The following is a 25,924-nucleotide window of genomic DNA, read 5'->3' on the forward strand; positions in this document are numbered from 1 at the left end:
TGTTATACCTGGCTCTATCAGACATTGTTTCTAGGCATTTTAGGGCCAGTATAGAGTTGAACTTGACACACTGATTTATCTGCAAGGGTGATGGTAAATCTACAGTAATTAAGGAACTGTGATCTAGAAATGTGATTCTTTTGTACCCTGGTTACTTGGTATTTCCCGCTTGTCTCTAGAATAAATTTATTTCTTTGGAAAAACTGAAGCTACCCTGTTGGTATTTTGCCAGTTAGTGTAGGAAAATATACTGGAAGGAGTATTACTGGAGGGTTGCGTTTTCATAGGTCTGGAGTGTATTGTTCATCTTCATGAGCAGGAGTGCCAGCCAGTCCAGACTGGGAGGGCCTCCCTGGACTGCTTGGGTGAGCACAGGCACCATGGTTTTTCAATCTCCTGTACCTATGTGAGCCATTAAATATTTCAATAAAGAGTTTGCACGTGTCACCATTTTGAAATAAATTGCGTCAATCTGAGATTCATTTTTCTAAATGCCAAAAGTTAAATTTTGATGTATTTTGGAATTGGAATTTTAAAAAGAATACTATTGCTTGGAGTTAGCTGAATCATTAGGAGATTAATATAGTAGGCTGAATAGATACAATACAAATAATGTTGGTGTTTCAACACTCCTTTTTTTTAAAATTAATTTTTATTGGAGTATGGTTGCTTTACAATGGTGTGTTAGCCTCCACTGCACAACAAAATGAATCAGCCAAACACATACAGATGTCCCCTCCCTTTTGGACTTCCCTCCCATTTAGATTACCACTGTGCACTAGGTGAGTTCCCTGTGCTATATAGCATGTTCCTATCAGTTGTCCATTTTATCCATAGTATCAATAAGGTATATGTGTCAGTCCCAGTCTCCCAATTCCTCCCATCCCACCCCTTTCCCCCTTGGTTCAACATTCCTTTTATTATTTTATTTTTAAATGTATGATGTTTAACTTGCATTTCTTTTAGGACATTCACTCTCTTATTTAATTTTTTAACAGAGAAAGAAAACAGTTTTAGCATGTGGGATCTTCCCGGACCGGGGCACGAACCCGTGTCCCCTGCATCGGTAGGCGGACTCTCAACCACTGCGCCACCAGGGAAGCCCTCTATTGAATTTTATTCATTTATTTTTAATTAATTTTTATTGGAGTATGGTTGCTTTACAATGGTGTGTTAGCCTCCACTGCACAACAAAATGAATCAGCCAAACACATACAGATGTCCCCTCCCTTTTGGACTTCCCTCCCATTTAGATTACCACTGTGCACTAGGTGAGTTCCCTGTGCTATATAGCATGTTCCTATCAGTTGTCCATTTTATCCATAGTATCAATAAGGTATATGTGTCAGTCCCAGTCTCCCAATTCCTCCCATCCCACCCCTTTCCCCCTTGGTTCAACATTCCTTTTATTATTTTATTTTTAAATGTATGATGTTTAACTTGCATTTCTTTTAGGACATTCACTCTCTTATTTAATTTTTTAACAGAGAAAGAAAACAGTTTTATTATTGAATAAGCATTGAAACAGATTGCAGTTGCATCACAGGCAACCTGCTAAAGAGATTGCAAAGAAGAAATCTCACCCTTTTATGTAGGCTGGCAGATATAATACATTACATATATGCTAATGTCATTATCCAAAGGAAAAATAAAACTTCTGTTTTGACAAGGAGGAAGTTATATCTTGGAGCTAAGTGCCTAGGATTTCTGAGAAAACAGGGAGACGGGGTGCCACCCTCTTATTATTATTATAATTTTTATCTTTATTTTTTAAATTGTAAACTATATATAACAAAAGTTTTACCATTTTAACCATTTCTTATTTTTATATTAATTTATTTTATTTTTGGCTGTGTTGGGTCTTCATTGCTGCACGTGGGCTTTCTCTAGTTGTGGCTAGCGGGGCCTGCTCTTCGTTGCATTGTGCAGGCTTCTCACTGTGGTGGCTTCTCTTGTTGCAGAACACGGGCTCTAGGTGCGCAGGCTTCAGTAGTTGGGGCGGGCGGGCATAGCAGTTGTGGCTTACGGGCTCTAGAGCGCAGGCTCAGTAGTTGTGGTGCACGGGCTTAGCTGCTCTGCAGATAAGCATGTGGGATCTTCCTGGACCAGGGCTCGAACCCGTGTCCCCTGCATTGGCAGGCGGATTCTTGACCACTGCGCCACCAGGGAAGCCCGCACATTTTAACCATTTTTAAGTGGAATTAAGTTCAGTGGAATTAAGTACAATCTTCCCTCAGGTATATGCAGGGGACTGATTCCAGGAGCCCCCTCAGATACCAAAATCCAAGATGCTCAAGTCCCTGATGTAAAATGGTATAGTACAGTGAGTACAGTCGGCCCTCCATATCAGCGGATGCGAAACCACATTCACACTGCTATGCAGCCATCACTACCATCAATCTCCAGAAATTTCTCATCTTCCCAAAATGAAACTGTCGTTATTGAGCACTAACTCCCCATTCCCCTCTACCAGCCTGTGGCAGCCACCATTTTACTTTCTTGTCTCTATGAATCTGACTACTTAAGGTACCTCATATGAATGGAATCATACAGAATTTATCTTTTTGTAACTGGTTTATTTCACTGAGCATAATGTCCTCGAGGTTCATCCGTGTTGTAGCATGTATCAGAATTTCCTTCCTTTTTGAGGCTGCATAATAATTTCTTGTGTGGATAGACCACATTTTGCTTATCTGTTCATCTGTCAGTGGACTCTTGGGTTGCTTCTACCTTTTGGCTGTCATGAATAATATTGCTATGAAAATGGGGGTGCAAATATCTGTTTGAATCCTTGCGTTCAGTTCTTTTGAGTATATGCCCAGAAATGGAATTGCAGGATCATATGGTGATTTTATATTTTGAGAACTGTTATACCATTTTCCACAGCAACTACACCATTTTACATTCCCACCAGCAATGTGTGAGGGTTCCAATTTTTCCACATCCTCGCCAACACTTGTTTTTTTTTTTTTTTTAATTTTTGGCTGCGTTGGGTCTTCCTTGCTGCGTGCGAGCTTTCTCTAGTTGCAGTGAGCGGGGGCTACTCGTTGCGCTGCGCAGGCTTCTCACTGCGGTGGCTTCTCTTGTTGCGGAGCACGGTCTCTAGGCACACGGGCTTCAGTAGTTGTGGCACGCGGGCTCAGTAGTTGTGGCTCACGGGCTCTAGAGCGCAGGCTCAGTAGTTGTGGTGTACGGGCTTAGCTGCTCTGCAGATAAGCATGTGGGATCTTCCTGGACCAGGGCTCGAACCCGTGTCCCCTGCATTGGCAGGCGGATTCTTGACCACTGCGCCACCAGGGAAGCCCGCACATTTTAACCATTTTTAAGTGGAATTAAGTTCAGTGGAATTAAGTACAATCTTCCCTCAGGTATATGCAGGGGACTGATTCCAGGAGCCCCCTCAGATACCAAAATCCAAGATGCTCAAGTCCCTGATGTAAAATGGTATAGTACAGTGAGTACAGTCGGCCCTCCATATCAGCGGATGCGAAACCACATTCACACTGCTATGCAGCCATCACTACCATCAATCTCCAGAAATTTCTCATCTTCCCAAAATGAAACTGTCGTTATTGAGCACTAACTCCCCATTCCCCTCTACCAGCCTGTGGCAGCCACCATTTTACTTTCTTGTCTCTATGAATCTGACTACTTAAGGTACCTCATATGAATGGAATCATACAGAATTTATCTTTTTGTAACTGGTTTATTTCACTGAGCATAATGTCCTCGAGGTTCATCCGTGTTGTAGCATGTATCAGAATTTCCTTCCTTTTTGAGGCTGCATAATAATTTCTTGTGTGGATAGACCACATTTTGCTTATCTGTTCATCTGTCAGTGGACTCTTGGGTTGCTTCTACCTTTTGGCTGTCATGAATAATATTGCTATGAAAATGGGGGTGCAAATATCTGTTTGAATCCTTGCGTTCAGTTCTTTTGAGTATATGCCCAGAAATGGAATTGCAGGATCATATGGTGATTTTATATTTTGAGAACTGTTATACCATTTTCCACAGCAACTACACCATTTTACATTCCCACCAGCAATGTGTGAGGGTTCCAATTTTTCCACATCCTCGCCAACACTTGCTTATTTCTTTTTTTTTTTTAGTAGCCATCTTAATTGGTGTGAAATGGTATCTCGTGGTTTTGATTTACATTTCCCTATGATTAATGAAGTTGAGAATCTTTTCACGTGCCACTCCCTTATTTTAAAAGAAATTGTTTTTCCTTGCTTTTAAGACCACTGCAACCAATTCTTATAGAATAACCAAGAGCTATATAAGGTAAGATGTTTATTCAGCCATGATTACAGATTTCCTGAGGAGGAGAGATTTACTTTTAGAGACATTGCTAATGTATGTCATGACACTAAAATTGCTCTTTTAAAGTAAACAACAACAATAAAAATCTTCTACCAAGTTAGCATTGACTTTCATGTTCTCACTCTTCAGCTCGACTTGAGTAGGGAGTAAGTAGCCTGAGTAAGTTTTACCCACCTCATACATAGTGTCTAGAATTCTGCTGGATAAAGCTCAGAGCCTGATTTTTTTTTTTTTTTAACAAAAGAATTTAGTTTGACTTATCCTCTTACGTTCAGGTTAACTTATATCTTTTAAGGCTGGTAGCTGGTTGGAGGACGTGTCACATTATTCCCTGAGCTTCTGTACAATTATTCTAAAGAAAAACCACATATGATATTTTTTTCTGTGTGTCAGAGAATCTCTTTATGACAACTCATAGTGTTTCAGGTCCTGCATGAAAAGTATGAAGAAGCAGATCCTTTCTCACATAGCTTACTTAAAAATAAATAGTACCAGACATTTATCAAGTGCTTATTATTTATGAATGATTCTGAGCTGTTTACATGTAGTAACTCATTTAATCATCACAGCTACCCTATGAGGTAGGAGAGTACTATTATTTTTGCAGATGAAGAAATGGAAGTACAGAAAGTATTAAAGTAGGCAGTGGAGTTCACCTGGTGCCAGAGACACAAAACCTCACTGTACAAGTGCTTCTTCATTGGAGATTAGGAGTAAGTAACGGTGTTACATTTTTGTTCTTATGGGACTTTCCCCATAGCTGCTTTCAGCATTAATAATTACATTCACAAAGTAAGCTTGAGAATTTTTTAGTCATTATTCTTGTAAAAAATACTGAATTTTGATGTATCTGCCTTTTTAATGATGAAACTTAAAACTATTGAGATAAAAAGATTTACCTAGGATTCTGTGGCAAATATATAGTTACATAAAATTATCCCTAGCTAAATACAAAATACTTCATTGGAACCAAAAATGGGGCGTTTTGCCAGCTACTGAAGATCTTCAACACTGATTGCATACACCGTGTTTCTTGGTGACGGATGGGTGGAGAGGTGAGGCAAGGTGTTTGGTGGTTCCCAGCCTGGTTGTGGCTACCAAAGCACGTATCAAGTGGGCTTCCCTGCTGGCGCAGTGGTTGAGAATCTGCCTGCCAATGCAAGAGACACAGGTTCGAGCCCTGACCCGGGAAGATCCCACATGCCGCGGAGCAACTAAGCCTGTGCACCACAACTACTGAGCCTGAGGTCTAGAGCCCGCAAGCCACAACTACTGAGCCCACGTGCCACAACTACTGAAGCCTGTGCGCCTAGAGCCCGTGCTCCGCAAAAAGAGAAGCCACAGCAATGAGAAGCCCGCGCACTGCAACAAAGAGTAGCCCCTGCTCACCGCAACTAGAGAAAGCCCGCGCACAGCAACGAAGACCCAACACAGCCAAAAATAAAAAAATTAAATAAATAAATTTTTATATATTTAAAAATAGTAAACATTGAATGCTCTGTGCACTGTACACAGGAGCTCTACGGTTTCACTCCCTTGATCTGAAGTTGCATTTGGATGCAGTGGTGATGGCAGCCATGGCAAAAATCAGTCAAGGCCTAGTGCCTTTAAGGTGGTAGGCAGTCTTTGGTTACTAGCCTGGGGTTTTGTGTGAGGAGGCTATGCATAATTCCAAGTCTGGCTCACTCTGATAGGAGGCCTTAACCCTTTCTTTATCACCTGTGAGTAGGTAGGTCTCGGCTTAATTTTTTAGCTTGCTTTATACTCTTTGGGAGTTCAAATTGAAATAATCTTCCCAACGTTGTATTTCATAGTTTTTACTCATTTCTAAAATAAGAATTAAGAACTAGACATACCATTTTCATTAAGCATAATGTGCCCCGTCTGAGCCAGGAGCTGGAAGGCCGGGAATTGGAGAAACAGAACACGGGGAATAGGTTGAGTAGAAGAGATGGGGAACAGGAGTGAAAGGCATTCAGACCGGAAGAAAGACACACTCAAAGGAGAAAGAACAGCGATACCCTGTTAGACCCTGATTCCTAGAAGCTTAACCTCTGGAATTTAATTTTTATTTTTAATTAAATAACTACCTCTCAGGTTCTGTTTTGATGCAATCCAGGCGTTTTCCTATCTCCACCCAAACCTTGCATCGAGTCTCCTCTGCGCTGCATCCAATTCTCTGCCCCTGACTCTTTACCAGGCTCTTTGACATAAGTCTTGAGGAATTGTTCAGTGGGCCTCTTACAAGTATTCTTGGTTGTTGGACTTTATTCATTCATTCATAGGTTTATGCCGTCTGTGGTGGGCTTTTCTACTTCCCTTAGTTGGACTGTGGGGAGAGTTGTGTTTTCACATGATAGACTCGGAGACTTTGCCTGTCAGGCCTTTCAGTGCTTTGTTCACATGATGAAATAGCTTAAAACAGTCTCTCAGTTAGTGTCTTGTAGACCAGGGGTCCCCAACCCCTGGGCTATGGACTGGTACCGGTCCATGGCCTGTTAGGAACCAGGCCGCACAGCAGGAGGTGAGCAGCGGATGAGTGTGCAGAAGCTTCATCTGTATTTACAGCTGCTTTCCATGGCTCGCATTACTGCCTGAGCTCTGCCTCCTGTCAGATCACCTGCGGCATTAGATTCTTATAGGAGTGCGAACCCTACCGTGAACTGCACGTGTGAGGGATGTAGGTTGTGCGCTCCTTATGAGAATCTAATGCCTGATGATCTGAGGCGGAGCTGAGGCAGTGATGGGGAGCAGCTGCAAATACAGATTATCATTAGCAGAGAGGTTTGACTGCACAGAGACCATAATAAATCAGTTGCTTGCAGACTCATATCAAAACTCTATCAGAGAGTGGCAAGTGAAAGGAAGCCCAGGGCTCCACTGATTCTGCATTATGGTGAGTTGTATAATTATTTCATTATATATTACAATGTAATAATAATAGAAATCAAGTGCACAATAAATGTAATGCACTTGAATCATCCCGAAACCATTCCTTCCCCCCTGCCGCCTCCAATCCGTGGAAAAATTGTCTTCCAGGAAACCAGTCCCTGGTCCCAAAAAGGTTGGGGACCGCTGTTGTAGACTATTGTGTTTTTTTTTTTCTTTTTAAAATAAACTTCTTACTTGGGAATAATTTGGGGTTTATAGAAAAGTTGGAAAAATGGTGCAGAGAGTTCCTGAATATCCTTCACTCAGCTTTCATGCGTCTTAGCATCCTATGAGCTAGTACAACTGTTACAACTAGAAATTAGCATTGGTACAGTACCATTAACTGCATTATGTATTTCATTCAGATTTCTTCCATTTTCCACCTGTATCCTTTTTGGAGTCCCTGTTGCCTTTAGGCGTCTTGTTGACTTAGTGCTCTCTGATCTGGGACAGCTTCTCAGCCTCTGCTTGTCTCTGTGGCGACCTCGACACTTTTGGAGAACTGATCAGGCATTTTGTAGGTTGGCCTCCAATTTGGGCTGTCTGATATTTTCTTATGATTTGGGGAGAATGCTCCAGAGGTGCAGTGCCCTCCTTCCGTATATCTCCTGGGCGTCTGCTCAGTGTCATGCCTTTTAGTGGAGAATGGTATTTAGAAACCAGATCGGCGTACAGATGTTCTTTCTCCTGGGGTGTTGCTACTTCTAGGTTCTCTGCTGACACCTGGGAGATGTATGTGTGTGTTTATAGACTAATCCACGTGCGCACACTTACCTCTAATGATTTCTGTGCCTGTCTGTCTGTGTTGTCATCTACTTGTGGGTTCTTACGGACATCTCCATGGCTAACCCAAGACCACAGGGTCATGCTAGCCTCCTCCCTTTGCACATTTTTAAGCCTGTTCTCTGATAGGGAGACACTGAGGTCATCTACCATCCATTTACTCCAACCTTGACACATGTGAAAGTGATTTCAGAGTTGTTAATTGGCACCCCTGTGACAGAGAGTTTATAATACAATTCGATACATTTGTCAGTTTGCATTCTGGCCTAGCATCCCTGACTGCTGGCTGATTTTTTTTTTAAGTTGTGTATATTAAAGTTTATTATTTGTATGATATGTACAGTGATGTGAGCTTGTACAAATGCATAGAGTCATGTATCCATCACCCAGACTCTTTCATTTAGGTGTTTTGTGGGGTTTTTACTTTCCTAATTGAGTAACTGCTACACCACACTTCCGTTGTTCGCTTGTTGGAAAGGATTGCATCTCTGTTACCTTGTGGTTTTTAATGCCATGTAGCCTTCCTCAGATAAAGGCAAAATGGATTTTAACCAGTGGGGAAGAATACTAGAATTTCAGAAGTTGAAAGAACCTTAAAGATTCATTAATTTTACATTCCTAGCTAGGCAGGTTGGACATCAAGCCAGAACTGGAACCTGGACATTTTGGTTCTCCTCCCCATCCATATCACTCAGGGTACCTGAGATAGGAAAGATGAGCACGACAAGGGGCACAGATTGCTCCACCTTGCTTTATTATTATTATTTTTTTTTATTGAAGTATAGTTGATTGAACTAACACAATGTGTTAGTTTCTGGTGTACAGCAAAGTGATTCAGTTATACACCTTGCTTTAGATTTGAAGTCTGTGCTTACTTAAGGGCAGGGTTCCTTTATCTTTTGTTTTAGGAGATTAATTCTAGCAGACAACTGTTTAATGTTAGGTGTGCTTTGGGGGAGGATTAAGATATTGTTAACATTTGCAAATTAGTCTTGTAGTGAATTATTAATAGTTCATTCACTTTGCTTATTAATGCCAGGCTGAAACCAAGTGTTCTAAATGAACGAGGAATTGTGTTTGGGGAAGGGTCAGTGGAAGGAGGTGACTGTGGAAAGCACTACATTCCACTCTCCAGAGATAGATGAAACTGCTCTATAAGGCTCTACTGGCTGTTGGTTTCTACTGTTGAGAGTTTATAGTAATCTTTATAGATAATTTAAAGACTGTTTGGGGCCCCTGAACTGGGACCCCCCCCAGAGTTTTTCATTTCATAAATAGTCTTTACTGTGTGCCAGGCACCAAGCTAGACCCTTGATATGTAGATGAGCAAATTGCGTGCCTTGTCTGGCAGGAGATGGATGTGAAAGGAGGAGTATTTGCCCCCAGTGCGGTGGCATAGAGGTGGCCAGTGTGGGCGTGGCATATATGAGGGCTGTTTCAACTTTTTATTAGATTTTCTTCCTTTAAAAAAGTTTTTTTTCCAACCATAATTCAAAAAGAGTCCTGTACCACAATGTTCATTGCAGCTCTATTTACAATAGCCAGGACATGGCAGCAACCTAAGTGTCCATCGACAGATGAATGGATAAAGAAGATGTGGCACATATATACAATGGAATATTACTCAGCCATAAAAAGAAACGAAATTGAGTTATTTGTAGTGAGGTGGATGGACCTAGAGACTGTCATACAGAGTGAAATAAGTCAGAAAGAGGAAAGCAAATACTGTGTGCTAACATATATATATGGAATCTAAAAAAAAAAAATGGTTCTGAAGAACCTAATGACAGGACAGGAATAAAGATGCAGACGTAGAGAATGAGCTTGAGGACATGGGGAGGGGGAAGGGTAAGCTGGGACGAAGTGAGAGAGTGTCATGGACATATATACACTACCAAATGTAAAATAGATAGCTAGTGGGAAGCAGCTGCCTAGCACAGGGAGATCAGCTCGGTGCTTTGTGACCACCTAGAGGGGTGGGATAGGGAGAGTGGGAGGGAGACACAAGAGGGAGGAGATATGGGGATATATGTATATGTATAGCTGATTCACTTTGTTATAAAGCAGAAACTAACACCATTGTAAAGCAATTATACTCCAATAAAGATGTTAAAAAAATAATAAAATAAAGGTTTTTTTTTTTTTTTTTTTTGCGGTACGCGGGCCTCTCACTGCTGTGGCCTCTCCCGTTGCGGAGCACAGGCTCCGGACGCGCAGGCTCAGCGGCCATGGCTCACGGGCCCAGCCGCCCCGCGGCACGCGGGATCCTCCCGGACCGGGGCACGAACCCGCGTCCCCTGCATCGGCAGGCGGACTCTCAACTACTGCGCCACCAGGGAAGCCCAAAATAAAGGTTTTTAATTTCTTTTTTTTTTTAAGCATAATTGTGCCACCCTGCACAACTGTGTTAGTTTTTGCTTACTCTCTTTCAGTCTTTTTCCACAGGTGCAGTTTTATGTGGTTGTATGTAGCGGATATTGTATTTTGAAATGGTTTTGTTTAATATTTTGTCCTAGGCTTTTCTCAAGTTTCTCCACAACATTGTGTAGTTGCTGTGTTTACCCAGCTCCTTTAATGTTAACTTATTTTTCCCATAGAAGGCTACCCTCACCCTTTTTATGCTCCCAACGTTTTTTATCAGATACGTTGGTTTCTTAGGCTCTATTTCCTGGCATAAGATTGCTCCAGAGTCAAAGAGTATGAGTGCTTTACAGCTCTGGAAATATATTGCCTGTTGTTTTACAATGCCAATAGCCTTCCTTGGAAACCTGCCAGATTAGATCTGTCCCTGCCTGCTCTGACTCCATCACCTACTGCTTTCCCCTGGGTCTCTGGGATGAGGCTGCAGACACCACACTCAGCTCTGAGTCAGTACACCTGCTGTTCCCCTGCTTGAACACCCCACTGAGTGACCACACAGGGCTACCTCCTTCTTTCCCCTCCAAGGGTTGTTGTGAGGGTAATGAGGTAATATGTTGTGAGGCATGCAGAGAGTGGGTGCTCAGGGAGGATGAGTCTCTGGACTGCTCTTGTCCTGGAGCTGGGCAGAGCTAGGTTCTGAACTGCTGGCAGCCTCAGTTTCCTGGAAGAATAGGTTAACAAACTCTCTTGCAAAATATAGCTTGTACAGTACTCAACTCATACATTTAATTTTGCCCCGTCTCCTCTACAGGATATCTGGCTCTATGAAGCAAGCAACCATGCTGCCTTTTCTAGAACTCCGAGGGGCCTGGAGTGAGGGGGTGGTAACTCACAATCTCTCTTCATTTCAGGGCCTCTTAGGAAGATTGTGCAGACTTAATATTAAAGATGCCTGGAAAACAGGAATTGCTGGTGATTTTTAAATGCCTTAAGACATTGCTGTAAATATAAAGTTCTATGTAATAAAGTGATTTGAGGTAGAGAGCATGGACTTGGAGATTATCATTTTTAACTGTAGTTTTCTATTATAGTGAAAGTACTCTGTTTTTAGGTTGAGGTAAAACAGCATCATCCTATTCTAAGACAGAACAGTAATTGACTAATTGTATGTTATTATTGTTTTCTTTGTAAAGCAAAATATTTTTATCAAAATACTTATTAAGAGAATGCAAAAAATTATTTTTCCTTTAAATATGCATCTTTAAAAGAACTGCTTTGCCGTTGAGATTTCATTATAACTAACTTTCTAACAAAATTTTGTGAAAGTCAGTGAGAAATGAGAGTAACTCTACAATGATGTCCATCTAGTAGGTGACCATTGAACACTTGAACTTAATTTTTAAATGTAGTTTAAATTTTAATTCAATATAGCCACAAATCGGGCAGTGTAGTTCTAGAAATTTATGTTTAAGGGCACTTGTTTTTTACCTTTAGGGCTCTATGGAGAGTTAATTTTCCACAGCTGAATCACCCAATTAAGTTTAAAATTCTGTTTTCTAAAATACCTTTTATCCATTGTAGGGGGGAAGAAAACCTGCCAAATTTTAGTTGGATAAACGAGTGTGGGTAACAGCAGGAGAGGAATTGTCTTTGACTTTATATATATAATTTTAGGAAAATGTTTTTCAATGCCCTTTGGTATGTTTTTTGGAATAGAGAAATTCCGGGGGCTTTTTGCTTTTCTGTGGGCGTTGCTTCTCTGCCCTCTTTAGTATGTGACAGACACCTGAGATAGATGGGGTTGACCTTTCACAATGGGAGAGCCAATAGAAGTAAAGAAGCTTCAGCGTGTAATTTTTGTCACTAAAAAGGCAGTAAATTTAGACCTAGCCTTCACAGTTGTCCTGAACCTGGTGCCATACCACCAGGCCTGGTCCTTTGCACAGAATAAACACGTGACAATTATTTGGAGGTAAACATGTTCATTCTTATTATTACCCATATGCTGAATGCTTCAGGGTCTATAGTAACTAGTAGGAAGGTGATGGATAATACGTGGCTTTTTTTTTTAATCCTTCTGGTTTTTTCACCTATTTGCTTTGATTTACTTTGAAGAAATTATTTTGTTTTCACTGAGAGTGGCTGGCTTCTCTCTGTCTCCTTCCTTTACACTTCTTTATTTTCCTCTTCTGTCTCTTTTTTTCCCATCTGTCTCTTTTCCTTCAAAATACTGTCACAGGGGCCACCTGGCATTGTGTATTTTTAAACAGGGTGATTTTTGAACTTGATAAGAAATTGAAAGTTAATTTGCAGTCTGGATGGGATCATAAGTTACTGACCAGGAGATTATTTCCCACTGAAATTTCTTATTTGAGCAATGTGCTGCATACTTTATTATTGTCAGTTTTGACTGTTTGGCTCTCTTGCATATCTTCCATATCTGGAATTTACAGATTCTGTACAGATATGTCTGTGTATTGAGCACATGCTGCAGTGGTGCCTGGCCTCTGACGAAGTGGTCTTCTCACTTGCACAGGTTGCGCAGAGCATCGAGGATCATCATCAAGAAGTGATCGGTTTCTGCAGAGAAAACGGCTTCCACGGCTTAGTTGCATACGACTCTGATTATGCCCTGTGCAACATCCCCTACTATTTCAGTGCCCATGCCCTAAAACTGAGCCGGAATGGGAAAAGTCTCACCACAAGCCAATATCTGATGCACGAGGTTGCCAAGCAGCTGGACCTGAACCCAAACCGCTTCCCTATCTTTGCTGCTCTGTTAGGTAGGTGGGCAGTGTGAAAATTCATTTTATAAAGGAGTTCTATACTCAGGACATACTGTTGTTGTTTTTTTTAAATTTCAATGCTAGAATGTTTTGAATTGTATCTTACTTAAATTTAAAAGAACAAGGGAATGGGCTGGGCTTCTCCTCAGTAACATTCTTTACTCATTATTTTTTGGTGTCACTGAAAATGTGCTTCATTTGTTCTTAAGTGTTTGTTTATGTATTGTTCCATCTAGGCTGATAAACTAATTTTGTGAAAAAAAATGCCCTTAAAGTTGGGGAAAATAACATTTAAAAATCACAAATGTTAACACAGTCTCACTTACGAAAATTAAACATTTAAACCTTTGGCACAAATTATGTTTGTTATAGAAGAAAATATGCTGTGAAGTTAGCACTGTCATGTTTTCCCCTCATTTTCAGGATTCTCACTACTTTAAAAGGAAAACAACAAGAATAAACTACGTTACCTTGTTTCCAGTGCCTGCATCTTAAGTAAATGTATAAATGTCTTTAAAAACTCCCTTGGAGGAATTCCTTATGCTGAATACCTAGAAAGGATGAAATCTGGTTTCAACTAAGATTTTATATATTAATTTCTTTCTCTTAAAAATAACTTGGCAGTAGGTAATATATTTATTTATCACTTTATGTCTGTAGTTTATAGTTATTTCTTTCTTTTCTGTCCACTTCCCTTTCTTGTGCTTGGAATGTACATGTTTCTAGCTACTTGAATATCCGGCTCTAGTTTGCTCAGAGTTTGTAAAAATTATGTCCACAGTATAAGTAAATGTGTTCTGAGCAAAGCCCTCCTGTGAGTAACATCCATGAATTTCAGTGATGGGATTGAGAGCTGTTTGGGACACGCAGGCCCTTTTTGAAAGATATATGGTCTCCAGAAAAGTGCGATCTTATTGTACTCTCTCAATTTGTATTCTGTAGTGCTTAGCAGCCTGATCTGGTCATGTTTAAGAGGGGGATTATATTGTGGGTTATTTTTAGAAATTCCTAATTATCAGATTTTTAATAAACATTCCAAAAAAGTTTTATACAACTAGAAATTATAGTGAGACAGCCATAATTTTTCATATATTATTTGGTGATAACATTTCAAATTGTATAACTACAAATCAGTCAAAAAATTTCTGATTTTACAAGTTGTCTTTATTTGGATCTAATCTCAAATACATGTCTTTAAGTTAGTCCTTGGCTATTTTCTGTTCATTTTCTTAGTGAACTCCTGTGACTTGGGATTTGGAGGATTAAAACCTAATTTCTGAATATATGTAGTACTTTCATATTTTTAGACATTAAAATATAAAAGGATATTTACTCAAATGTTAAAAAATGATGGAGTGGATGGGCACATTATGAAAAGTTTCATATTTACTTAAATGTTACCACAATTGACTTTAAATGAATGGGAAAATTGTATGCTTTTAGAATATGGATGCCTTAACTAATTTGGGAAGGATATTTGTTTGTCTTATTTAAGGAAACATTGAATACATTTCTTGGGAGATAATGCCAACTAATACTTTTCTAGCTAACTTATTTTGTGAAATAGTAAAAGAAATGAAAAACAATAGTAACATTGTGAATAATTTAGTAATAAATTAAGGCTTGGAATTTCTTCAGAAAATTTAGGCAAGTTATAGGTAAACGCTTAATTGGGTGAACATTTTTAGTTTAGATTTTTTGTAAAAGTTTCAACGTCCTCAAATAAGAAAGATTATTTTTCCTTTTTTAAATAGAAAGTATAATTTCTCCTTTTTGTAATAGAAAGTATAGCTATATAAGATGTTTTGTTTTAGAAAGGTTGAGTGAAATACTCATTTAAGTATTTGACCCAAGTTTTAACAGACTATTTTTTTTTAACATCTTTATTGGAGTATAATTGTTTTACAATGTTGTGTTAGTTTCTGCTTTATAACAAAGTGAATCAGCTATACATATACATATATCCCCATATCTCCTCCCTATTGTGTCTCCCTCCCACCCTCCCTATCCCACCCCTTTAGGTGGTCAGAAAGCACTGAGCTGATCTCACTGTGCTATGTGGCCGCTTCCCACTAGCTATCTGTTTTACATTTGGTAGTGTATATATGTCCATGCCACTCTCTCACTTTGTCCCAGCTTACCCTTCCCCCTTCCCGTGTCCTCAAGTCCATTCTCTACATCTGTTTCTTTATTCCTGTCCTGCCCCTAGGTTCTTCATAACCTTTTTTTTTTTTAGATTGCATGTATATGTGTTAGCATATGGTATTTAACAGACTATTCTTGATGTTGTAATTGGCTTAATATCTTTTCAGATAGAAGCTTCAAAAACAAATCTCAGATACTTAATACTTACTTCACAGTAAAGTTCTATAAATTCCATGAGCCGAGGAAAGCAGTACAAAACTTAGTAACTGGACAGTTAGGACTTACCTTTGCTCTTCTGGACATAATGACAGTTCGGTACATCTGTATCATGTATTTGTGTGTTTGGAGTATTATGATTAGCAATATTGCAAATGAACTCACCTTGTTTTGTTTTCTGTCAGCAGCTGATTAATGAATCTGCTTAGTGTGGAGGTGACTAAATCATAATATAAAAATTACAGAATTATTTAGGAAATTACTGCTTTTAAATTGTGTCAAGACCACTAACAAACCAAAGATGTTAGTATATCAGGCATCCAAGCACTACACTGAAGGGAGAATGTTCCCTGCAAAATGTAGTTTCTCGGCTGAATACAGTTCTTATTTGTGACACAGCCCTGGTGATAGTGCATAGAGCTGATTGGCACTTCTTGATGGCACTTGTTGTAGTCTGTGCTTTGTACATCTGTTTGTGGGTGGTGCTGGAAATTATGGGAGGAGGGTGTTGATCCATGTCACAGGCAGCAAACATTGTCACTTAACCTTCCTTAGATTTTATAACTATAGATTCTGCCTCTGCTGTTGAACCTACTTCACAGAATGCAGTTTGAACCATAGTCTCTCATGAACAAATGAAAACTTGTTTCAAATTGACTTTTGGCATGTGGCATTATCAGACTGACCTTAATACTGTGCTGGGGAATTACTTAGGTTTTTATGCAGTTTATTCAGTTTGAATGCTGTTGAGCCTCTACTGGAAATTCACGATGTACTTGAGGCAGCTGTGAGAAGTCTGCCTGCTGTATGTTGCTTTGTATTAAAAGATGAAGAAATATTCTCAATTTCTGTGTGGAAGTTTTATGTGGTGTATCAAATGAGGTGGTCCTAAGAAGTCATATTGCAAAGTCTGAAACTAACAAAGATAATCTACAAATTATAACATGCAATGATATTGTTTCCCCTGTGTCACTCATGATGATGGCTTTTATGGTATCCTGTTTGTATTCCAGGAAATCACATTCTACCTGATGAAGATCTGGCTTCCTTTCATTGGAGTTTACTTGGTCCAGAACATCCACTAGCCTCACTTAAGGTACAGATTCATTTCATTTCCAACATTTGTTGATTTTGCTATTACTTTCATAATATAAATAATGTTTCTTTATTGTAGAAGGAAATATACCACAAAATTAGCAATATCCTGCTTCCCCCTAACTTCAGAATCTGTGTTGCCTTAAAAAACAAACAACCTGCCTTATCTTGTTCCCAGCACCTATATTTTAGGGAAATATATAAATGTCCTTAAAAATTCCCTTAGAGGAATTCTTCATGCCGTATACCTAGATAGGTGGAAATTTTTTAGCTACAGTTTTTATGTATTAATTTTCTTACCTACAAATACTAATTTTTTTCAATAGATAATATCATCTTCTGTTACTCAGATCAACATCTTAGCATAGTTTGATAAATTTCATAATTTTCTTACTAATTTTTCAATATTGTAAAAATCTGTGTATAGTTTTAATGCTTTTTGAATGATGGAGGAGACCCAAGTTCATTAGAGAAGTAGTCCATTTGTACTATTTTGTTAATATTTATTTTCTTATTTTTCTCCCCTTCCTGTTTGTGAAAGTAATGAACATCCAAGAAGACTCACTTAACTTCGATTTTCTAGAGTGGGAAGGTTTACGGTTTGATGTGAACATAGTAGTGAAATTGGTATGAGCCACTAGGGAACTTGGAGTTGTACTTGTGAGTGGCTTCCAATGATTTTCCATATTCCCTTTGCTGGGTAAAGTGGCTCTGGTGTTCTCTGCTATTTAGTGTTGTGATCATAGCTGCCACTTGTTAGGTGGGGAGCTGGGAAGTCAGGACCTACACTGGCTGGCAGCCCGGGCCTCAGTTCTTCATAGTAATAGGGAGGTTGCATGGAACGGTTTCTGAATGCACTTTTTCCTGTTGTCAGAATTGCCCTCCAAATTGGAGTTTTTGTGTTTTAGCTTATAGTGAGCTTTTGTGATACTTGCAAGTTCAAGCGGCATTCCTTTCCTGCCTCTTTCATCTTGTTTCTTGCTGCCTAGAATCCCCTTTCTTTTCCATTTCTTACTGATGGGTCCTGATGTTTTCCTTTTTATTCCTAACTGTTCTTTGTATGGGGCTTTTCAACTTCTGTTCAAAAGTCAGTTTTTCTCCTCTTGTTAGAAATTACTTGTTTTCTTTTGCTTTTTTGTCCTTGAAGGGGAACAGCTTTCTATTTGCTATTGTCCAGAGTGTTCTTCATGTGTGTTTTCATTTACAGAGTGCTACAATTTGTAATCTTGATTCCAAGCTCCTGGTGATACCATTATTGAATTGCAGAATGGGAAGAGTATAGTCCGAAATCAGGTGGACTCAGAAGTATTGTGCTCATTAGGTTCATTAAGCAGTATGCTTTTATAAGTTGAGACAAAATGAAGGAATGTTTTTAGAAGGTTTTTAGAGTTTTGAGTAGCAGGGGTGAGAGACTCCCAGGATCCCAGACCATATACATATATCTAAATCGAGCTTGCCTTGTTTCATGTGTTCGAAGTGAGGAGCTGTTTGAAGAATTACTGGAAAACCAACTCAAACTATTGATAGGTTACAAACATCATTATCATGTATTTTTCCTAATAGTTTGTTAAGAAAAATATTAAGGATGTAAAAAGTTGAAGTAGAAAATGTCTATCCATATATCCACCATCTTGGTTAAACAGTTGTTAACAGTTTCTTCTAAAGTATATTTGTATCTGTGTGTTTGTTTTTTAACTCAACTGTTTGGAAGTAAGTTGCAGATATCATAACACTTCACCTGTGAAAACTGTGGTTTATATCACCACCACCGAAAAATAAGGATAATCTCTTAATTGTATTAATATTATCACATTAACTAAATTAGCAATAATTCCCTAATGTCATTTAATATTAAGTCCATGTTCACATTTTTCTGTTGTTCTCTGAAAGTTGTTTATAGGATTGTTTGTTGGGTTTTATTTTAAAGGAAATCAGATTTATTTTGCATTATCATCATGTGTATTTTAAATATTAGCTGGGTGTTTTTATGGCATAGTGAAGCAGTCCAAAATAATTTTTCAGTGACTTGATAAAGTTGTAGGATTTTTAAAGTCACATTCTGAAAAGCAAAGCATGTCCAGCTTTGAGTTCAAAAATTGCATAACTTTTATGTTTTGACCTTTTATACATAGTTTTCTGTGTGTAGTATCATTTTAATCATTTTAACAAAGACTGTGGGATATTGAATGTGGGTTTTTTCTCATGAATGTTACTACTGTATAGAATTATCTGTATCCCATCTGCTTTTTTAGTCTCTTCTTTTTCACAGTAATAAAACTAACTACATCTTTTGAAAATTTGGTTAGTTGTTGTCTATGAAACTTTCTTATGATTTTTATTTGTTCCTTTTTAACACAGTATGTTGTATACACAGCTTTTAAGGATATCTGATTTTGCATCCCCAAGTTCAGGCATTCCTTTTATCATCCTTTATTTTGCCAGTGTTTCACCAAAGTCATATCTACTAATTTATTGTTCACAGAGGGTTGGTGTTATATGAACTTATTATCTAATAAATTCAAATCACCCCTTAACATGTAATAACATAATCTTATCCCTGTCAACATTTCAACCATTGTATTCATTTTAATGGTTTTTGTGTTCCTAAACTTCATATTCAGTTTCATGTATTTCAAGTTTTTATCCCCATCAGTCATTCATGACCCCTCCAAGTACTTCCGGCCCCGGAGTCCCTTCACCATTTCCTTCATGTTGGACAGGCTACTTTTCAAGTTTTATGCTCGCCTTTCCTCTCCCCAGACCTCCCACAAGTGTTGTTCTCCTGTATAGCTATTCAGGTTCTATTTTGGTCTCTCTATACCACCACCCCAATTGTGTCAAGCAGGCAGTGTGCCCCTCCCCTGGCACACTGCCTCCCCCCCGCCAGTCCCCCCAGGCCTAGCTGTGCCCATCAGCCCCGGGCCAGGCAGGTGCTGGTTTCTCTTGAACTCCTTCTCCCTCTGTGTGTCCAATTAAATTAAAATACGTCCTTGAAAGCTCCCTTGCTTGCTTCTGCCTCTTCTCAAAGCTCTAAGTCCTAGCTCTTGTACATCTCTCTTTCTGATTTAAATAGTCTTTAGTATTTATTGATATAACCCTACCTTCAGGTTCACTTATTTTTAGTCACCTTCCTTTTTTTTTTTTTAAATTTTATTTATTTTTGGCTGCGTTGGGTCTTCGTTGCTGTGCACGGGCTTTCTCTAGTTGCGGTGAGTGGGGGCTATTCTTCCATTGCAGTGCGTGGGCTTCTCATTGCAGTGGCTTCTCTTCTTGTGGAGTACGGACTCTAGGCACGTGAGCTTCAGTAGTTGTGGCGCACGGGCTCAGTAGTTGTGGTGCATGGGCTTAGTTGCTCTGCGGCGTGTGGGATTTTCCCGGACCAGGCATCGAACCCATGAGCCCTGCATTGGCAGGCAGATTCTTAACCACTGCACCACCAGGGAAGTCCCAAGTCACCTTCCTTTACCAGCATTATCTGTTCCCTGAGGCAGCTGTATACCAGGGCAGTCTGTCAGGTCAGATTAGGAACATTTTGTTTTAAATTTACCTAGAGTTTTACCAAAAGTTATCTCTAACTTTATATTTTTTACATGCTACCAGAAGTCACTGAGTAATCCTTTTTACCAGTGTCTTTAGGGACAGGATGTGGCAGTTGACCCCGGGGAGGAGGGAGTCTGGTTCTGGGTGAGTAGCCTGTTAGGGTCCCTAGGAACGTGGAGGTAGACAGAAGAGCCATCTGTGTCTCACCATGCAGTCCATGCAACCCCAACATTCTCAAGGTCAGGGCCCATGGCAAGGCTCTCAGTGGACCCTCAGGATGAAGCCTGGACTCAAAGGATCTCCTCTCTCTTGGCTTCCCTGAAGGGGAAGCGGGTAGCAGCTGCACCTGCTGTGATCAGTGTCCAGCCAACCACTGATCTTCATATCCACCGTACGTGGCCCCTGCCTGGGTTTCACACTGGAGCCAGCTGCCAGAGAGAAGAGCAGCATGATTTCAGGCATTTTGAGTTTTATGGTATATCTAACGTACTGTGCAACCTTACTAGAGTGAGATTGATGATCAGACTTCCTGGGATCCTTTTTGAAAGAAAGTTGTGTATAAATTGTGCATGAATAGAAAGATGGGCTTCAATTATTCTGAGTTCCACCTTTTAAGGCAGGGGTCCCCAATCCCCGGGCCATGGACCAGTCTGTGTGGCCTGTTAGGAACCGGGCTGCACAGCAGGAGATGAGCGGCGGGCGAGCAAGTGAAGCTTCAACTGTATTTATAGCCGCTCCCCGTCACTCACGTTACCTCCTCAGCTCCTCATATCAGGTCAGCTGCGGCATTAGATTCTCATAGGAGCGCGAACCCTACTGTGAACTGCGCATGCTAGGGATCTAGGTTGTGTGCTCCTTATTTGCAGGAAAACAAGCTCAGGGCTCTCACTGATTCTGCATTATGGTGAGTTGTATAATTATTTCATTATATAAATGTAATAATAACAGAAATAAGGTGCACAATAACAGTAATGCACTTGAATCATCCTGAAACCATCCCCCTCCCCGTCTGTGGAAAAATTGTCTTCCAGGAAACCGGTCCCTGGTGCCGAAAAGGTTGGGGACTGCTGTCTTAAGGCATTGCAAGAGGTGGCAGTTTGGGCACTTAAGACCTTCCAAAGAAGGAATTTCTGCTTGCATGTTAGTGTTAATTGAAGTTAACTCAATATATTCCTTTCTCAAAAAGTCATCCTGTAATTTCATAAGAGCTAAGAAGTACTTGCTAAAATCTAAAGACTTTTCGGACTCTAGAGAAAATAACGTTAGGGGCCTGGAAGGTTGAAAAATTCAACCATTATGCATTGTGGAAGTGAGAGCTATTTATAATTGCACTCCTGGAAGAGAACCACTTCAAACAGATTGATATTTGGTACTCCAGAATTGTTTTTAAATGTACATCCTACTAATATTATTATAATGTCATCATCATCATGCATTCAGTGAGCTACACATTCTTAACAGTCTGGAATTTCAGTGCACAGATTCACAGTACTGGGCTTTCAGCTTTTAGGTCGTGGAAACTTGCTTTTAGTAAGACGTCTTATTCTTTGCTCATTTAAAATTTATATATGGAATCCTTAAATGGAAAATAAAAGACTGAACTCAAAAGATTTTTGCTTGTTTATATCTTCCCATCAGAGCTTCCTTCCCTGTCCCCAGTTGGTTTTAAAGTGAAGATGGGGGACTTCCCTGGCGGTCCAGTGGTTGAGACTTCGCCTTCCAATGCAGGGGGTGCAGCTTCAATCCCTGGTGGGGGAGCTAAGATCCCGCATGCCTCAGGGCCAAAAAACCGAAACATAAAACAGAAGCAATATTGTAACAAATTCAATAAAGACTTTAAAAATGGTCCACATCAAAAATAAATACATAAATAAATATTAAAATAAATAAATAAAGTGAAGATGGAAAGCTTGGCATTCTGAGGAATCTGCTGAAGTCACTGGGACTCAAGAATAGCTTTTCTGTCTCTGTTTTACAGATTGTGGGTGGATCACAGGTCACCTTGCTGGGAAGGAGGGACAGAGTCATGGGAAGGGTTTGTGTTCCCTAGTGTTACAGGATTGCTTTCAGTTTAGCTCCTTCCTCTTGAGGGACTGGGCCTGCCCTGGGCCTGCGGGCAGAATTCTTCCGAGTGAGCTGAAATGCATGACCTAGCCAGAGGAGGGGAGATTCGTGGTCCAAATGCAATCTGAAAGATAGAGTGTTTATAGTGCCCGACTTCTGATTCCTGGGGTGGTGAGTGATAGGGTCAATGAAACAAAAGGAAGCTTACTAGGGTATTTTTGCTTTCTCTGTTTCTTCTCATGACCTGGAATCTTCTAGTTTTATGTTAAATAAGTGGCATATTCTCAGTTTTAAAAATGTGTGCAGACACTTTCAAGCATATTTCCTTCCCTGTGGGTCCAGAATCTCCGCCTTGTTCATAAGTAGGTCTTCTCCATCACTCTGACTGGAAGAGATCACTTCTTTTGGAAATGTGGCTCTTTTGGCAGTTTCCCGACCCTGTGTCTCGGGTGCGCACACATACACCGCTCACCTTGCCCGTGGTCTGTCTGCTCTGAGCACTCCTAGGCGGCTCAACCGGAGATGTCACTTTTCTTGAGACTAGCCCAATCTGGGTCCAGAAGGACATGTGACAGAATTGGGGTTTGCTGGCAGTTTACTTCCAAATTGCCATTCTTGGTTAGAATGTTTTTTAAATTTTCTTTTTATAACAGTTTTATTGAGATATAATGTGTTTTACAATGTTGTGTTAGTTTCTGCTTTATAACAAAGTGAATCAGCTATACATATACATATATCCCCATATCTCCTCCCTATTGTGTCTCCCTCCCACCCTCCCTATCCCACCCCTTTAGGTGGTCAGAAAGCACTGAGCTGATCTCACTGTGCTATGTGGCCGCTTCCCACTAGCTATCTGTTTTACATTTGGTAGTGTATATATGTCCATGCCACTCTCTCACTTTGTCCCAGCTTACCCTTCCCCCTTCCCGTGTCCTCAAGTCCATTCTCTACATCTGTTTCTTTATTCCTGTCCTGCCCCTAGGTTCTTCATAACCTTTTTTTTTTTTAGATTGCATGTATATGTGTTAGCATATGGTATTTAACAGACTATTCTTGATGTTGTAATTGGCTTAATATCTTTTCAGATAGAAGCTTCAAAAACAAATCTCAGATACTTAATACTTACTTCACAGTAAAGTTCTATAAATTCCATGAGCCGAGGAAAGCAGTACAAAACTTAGTAACTGGACAGTTAGGACTTACCTTTGCTCTTCTGGACATAATGACAGTTCGGTACATCTGTATCATGTATTTGTGTGTTTGGAGTATTATGATTAGCAATATTGCAAATGAACTCACCTTGTTTTGTTTTCTGTCAGCAGCTGATTAATGAATCTGCTTAGTGTGGAGGTGACTAAATCATAATATAAAAATTACAGAATTATTTAGGAAATTACTGCTTTTAAATTGTGTCAAGACCACTAACAAACCAAAGATGTTAGTATATCAGGCATCCAAGCACTACACTGAAGGGAGAATGTTCCCTGCAAAATGTAGTTTCTCGGCTGAATACAGTTCTTATTTGTGACACAGCCCTGGTGATAGTGCATAGAGCTGATTGGCACTTCTTGATGGCACTTGTTGTAGTCTGTGCTTTGTACATCTGTTTGTGGGTGGTGCTGGAAATTATGGGAGGAGGGTGTTGATCCATGTCACAGGCAGCAAACATTGTCACTTAACCTTCCTTAGATTTTATAACTATAGATTCTGCCTCTGCTGTTGAACCTACTTCACAGAATGCAGTTTGAACCATAGTCTCTCATGAACAAATGAAAACTTGTTTCAAATTGACTTTTGGCATGTGGCATTATCAGACTGACCTTAATACTGTGCTGGGGAATTACTTAGGTTTTTATGCAGTTTATTCAGTTTGAATGCTGTTGAGCCTCTACTGGAAATTCACGATGTACTTGAGGCAGCTGTGAGAAGTCTGCCTGCTGTATGTTGCTTTGTATTAAAAGATGAAGAAATATTCTCAATTTCTGTGTGGAAGTTTTATGTGGTGTATCAAATGAGGTGGTCCTAAGAAGTCATATTGCAAAGTCTGAAACTAACAAAGATAATCTACAAATTATAACATGCAATGATATTGTTTCCCCTGTGTCACTCATGATGATGGCTTTTATGGTATCCTGTTTGTATTCCAGGAAATCACATTCTACCTGATGAAGATCTGGCTTCCTTTCATTGGAGTTTACTTGGTCCAGAACATCCACTAGCCTCACTTAAGGTACAGATTCATTTCATTTCCAACATTTGTTGATTTTGCTATTACTTTCATAATATAAATAATGTTTCTTTATTGTAGAAGGAAATATACCACAAAATTAGCAATATCATGCTTCCCCCTAACTTCAGAATCTGTGTTGCCTTAAAAAACAAACAACCTGCCTTATCTTGTTCCCAGCACCTATATTTTAGGGAAATATATAAATGTCCTTAAAAATTCCCTTAGAGGAATTCTTCATGCCGTATACCTAGATAGGTGGAAATTTTTTAGCTACAGTTTTTATGTATTAATTTTCTTACCTACAAATACTAATTTTTTTCAATAGATAATATCATCTTCTGTTACTCAGATCAACATCTTAGCATAGTTTGATAAATTTCATAATTTTCTTACTAATTTTTCAATATTGTAAAAATCTGTGTATAGTTTTAATGCTTTTTGAATGATGGAGGAGACCCAAGTTCATTAGAGAAGTAGTCCATTTGTACTATTTTGTTAATATTTATTTTCTTATTTTTCTCCCCTTCCTGTTTGTGAAAGTAATGAACATCCAAGAAGACTCACTTAACTTCGATTTTCTAGAGTGGGAAGGTTTACGGTTTGATGTGAACATAGTAGTGAAATTGGTATGAGCCACTAGGGAACTTGGAGTTGTACTTGTGAGTGGCTTCCAATAATTTTCCATATTCCCTTTGCTGGGTAAAGTGGCTCTGGTGTTCTCTGCTATTTAGTGTTGTGATCATAGCTGCCACTTGTTAGGTGGGGAGCTGGGAAGTCAGGACCTACACTGGCTGGCAGCCCGGGCCTCAGTTCTTCATAGTAATAGGGAGGTTGCATGGAACGGTTTCTGAATGCACTTTTTCCTGTTGTCAGAATTGCCCTCCAAATTGGAGTTTTTGTGTTTTAGCTTATAGTGAGCTTTTGTGATACTTGCAAGTTCAAGCGGCATTCCTTTCCTGCCTCTTTCATCTTGTTTCTTGCTGCCTAGAATCCCCTTTCTTTTCCATTTCTTACTGATGGGTCCTGATGTTTTCCTTTTTATTCCTAACTGTTCTTTGTATGGGGCTTTTCAACTTCTGTTCAAAAGTCAGTTTTTCTCCTCTTGTTAGAAATTACTTGTTTTCTTTTGCTTTTTTGTCCTTGAAGGGGAACAGCTTTCTATTTGCTATTGTCCAGAGTGTTCTTCATGTGTGTTTTCATTTACAGAGTGCTACAATTTGTAATCTTGATTCCAAGCTCCTGGTGATACCATTATTGAATTGCAGAATGGGAAGAGTATAGTCCGAAATCAGGTGGACTCAGAAGTATTGTGCTCATTAGGTTCATTAAGCAGTATGCTTTTATAAGTTGAGACAAAATGAAGGAATGTTTTTAGAAGGTTTTTAGAGTTTTGAGTAGCAGGGGTGAGAGACTCCCAGGATCCCAGACCATATACATATATCTAAAT

At 39.6% G+C, this 25,924-nt stretch overlaps 1 protein-coding gene across 1 annotated transcript in view; it reads left to right on the forward strand.

Annotated features, from left to right (window-relative positions):
* The window catches only part of FAM120A (family with sequence similarity 120 member A), a 112,659-nt gene that overhangs the window by 9,464 nt on the left and 77,271 nt on the right, over positions 1-25,924 (forward strand). The window contains exons 2-3 of the mRNA XM_024117176.3: positions 12,938-13,184; positions 16,562-16,644. Of these exons, the coding sequence (XP_023972944.1) occupies positions 12,938-13,184; positions 16,562-16,644 (330 nt within the window). The remainder of the gene's footprint in view (positions 1-12,937; positions 13,185-16,561; positions 16,645-25,924) is intronic.

The sequence above is a fragment of the Physeter macrocephalus genome, chromosome 9 (assembly GCF_002837175.3).
Source record: "Physeter macrocephalus isolate SW-GA chromosome 9, ASM283717v5, whole genome shotgun sequence".
NCBI classification, from domain to species: Eukaryota; Metazoa; Chordata; class Mammalia; order Artiodactyla; family Physeteridae; genus Physeter; species Physeter macrocephalus.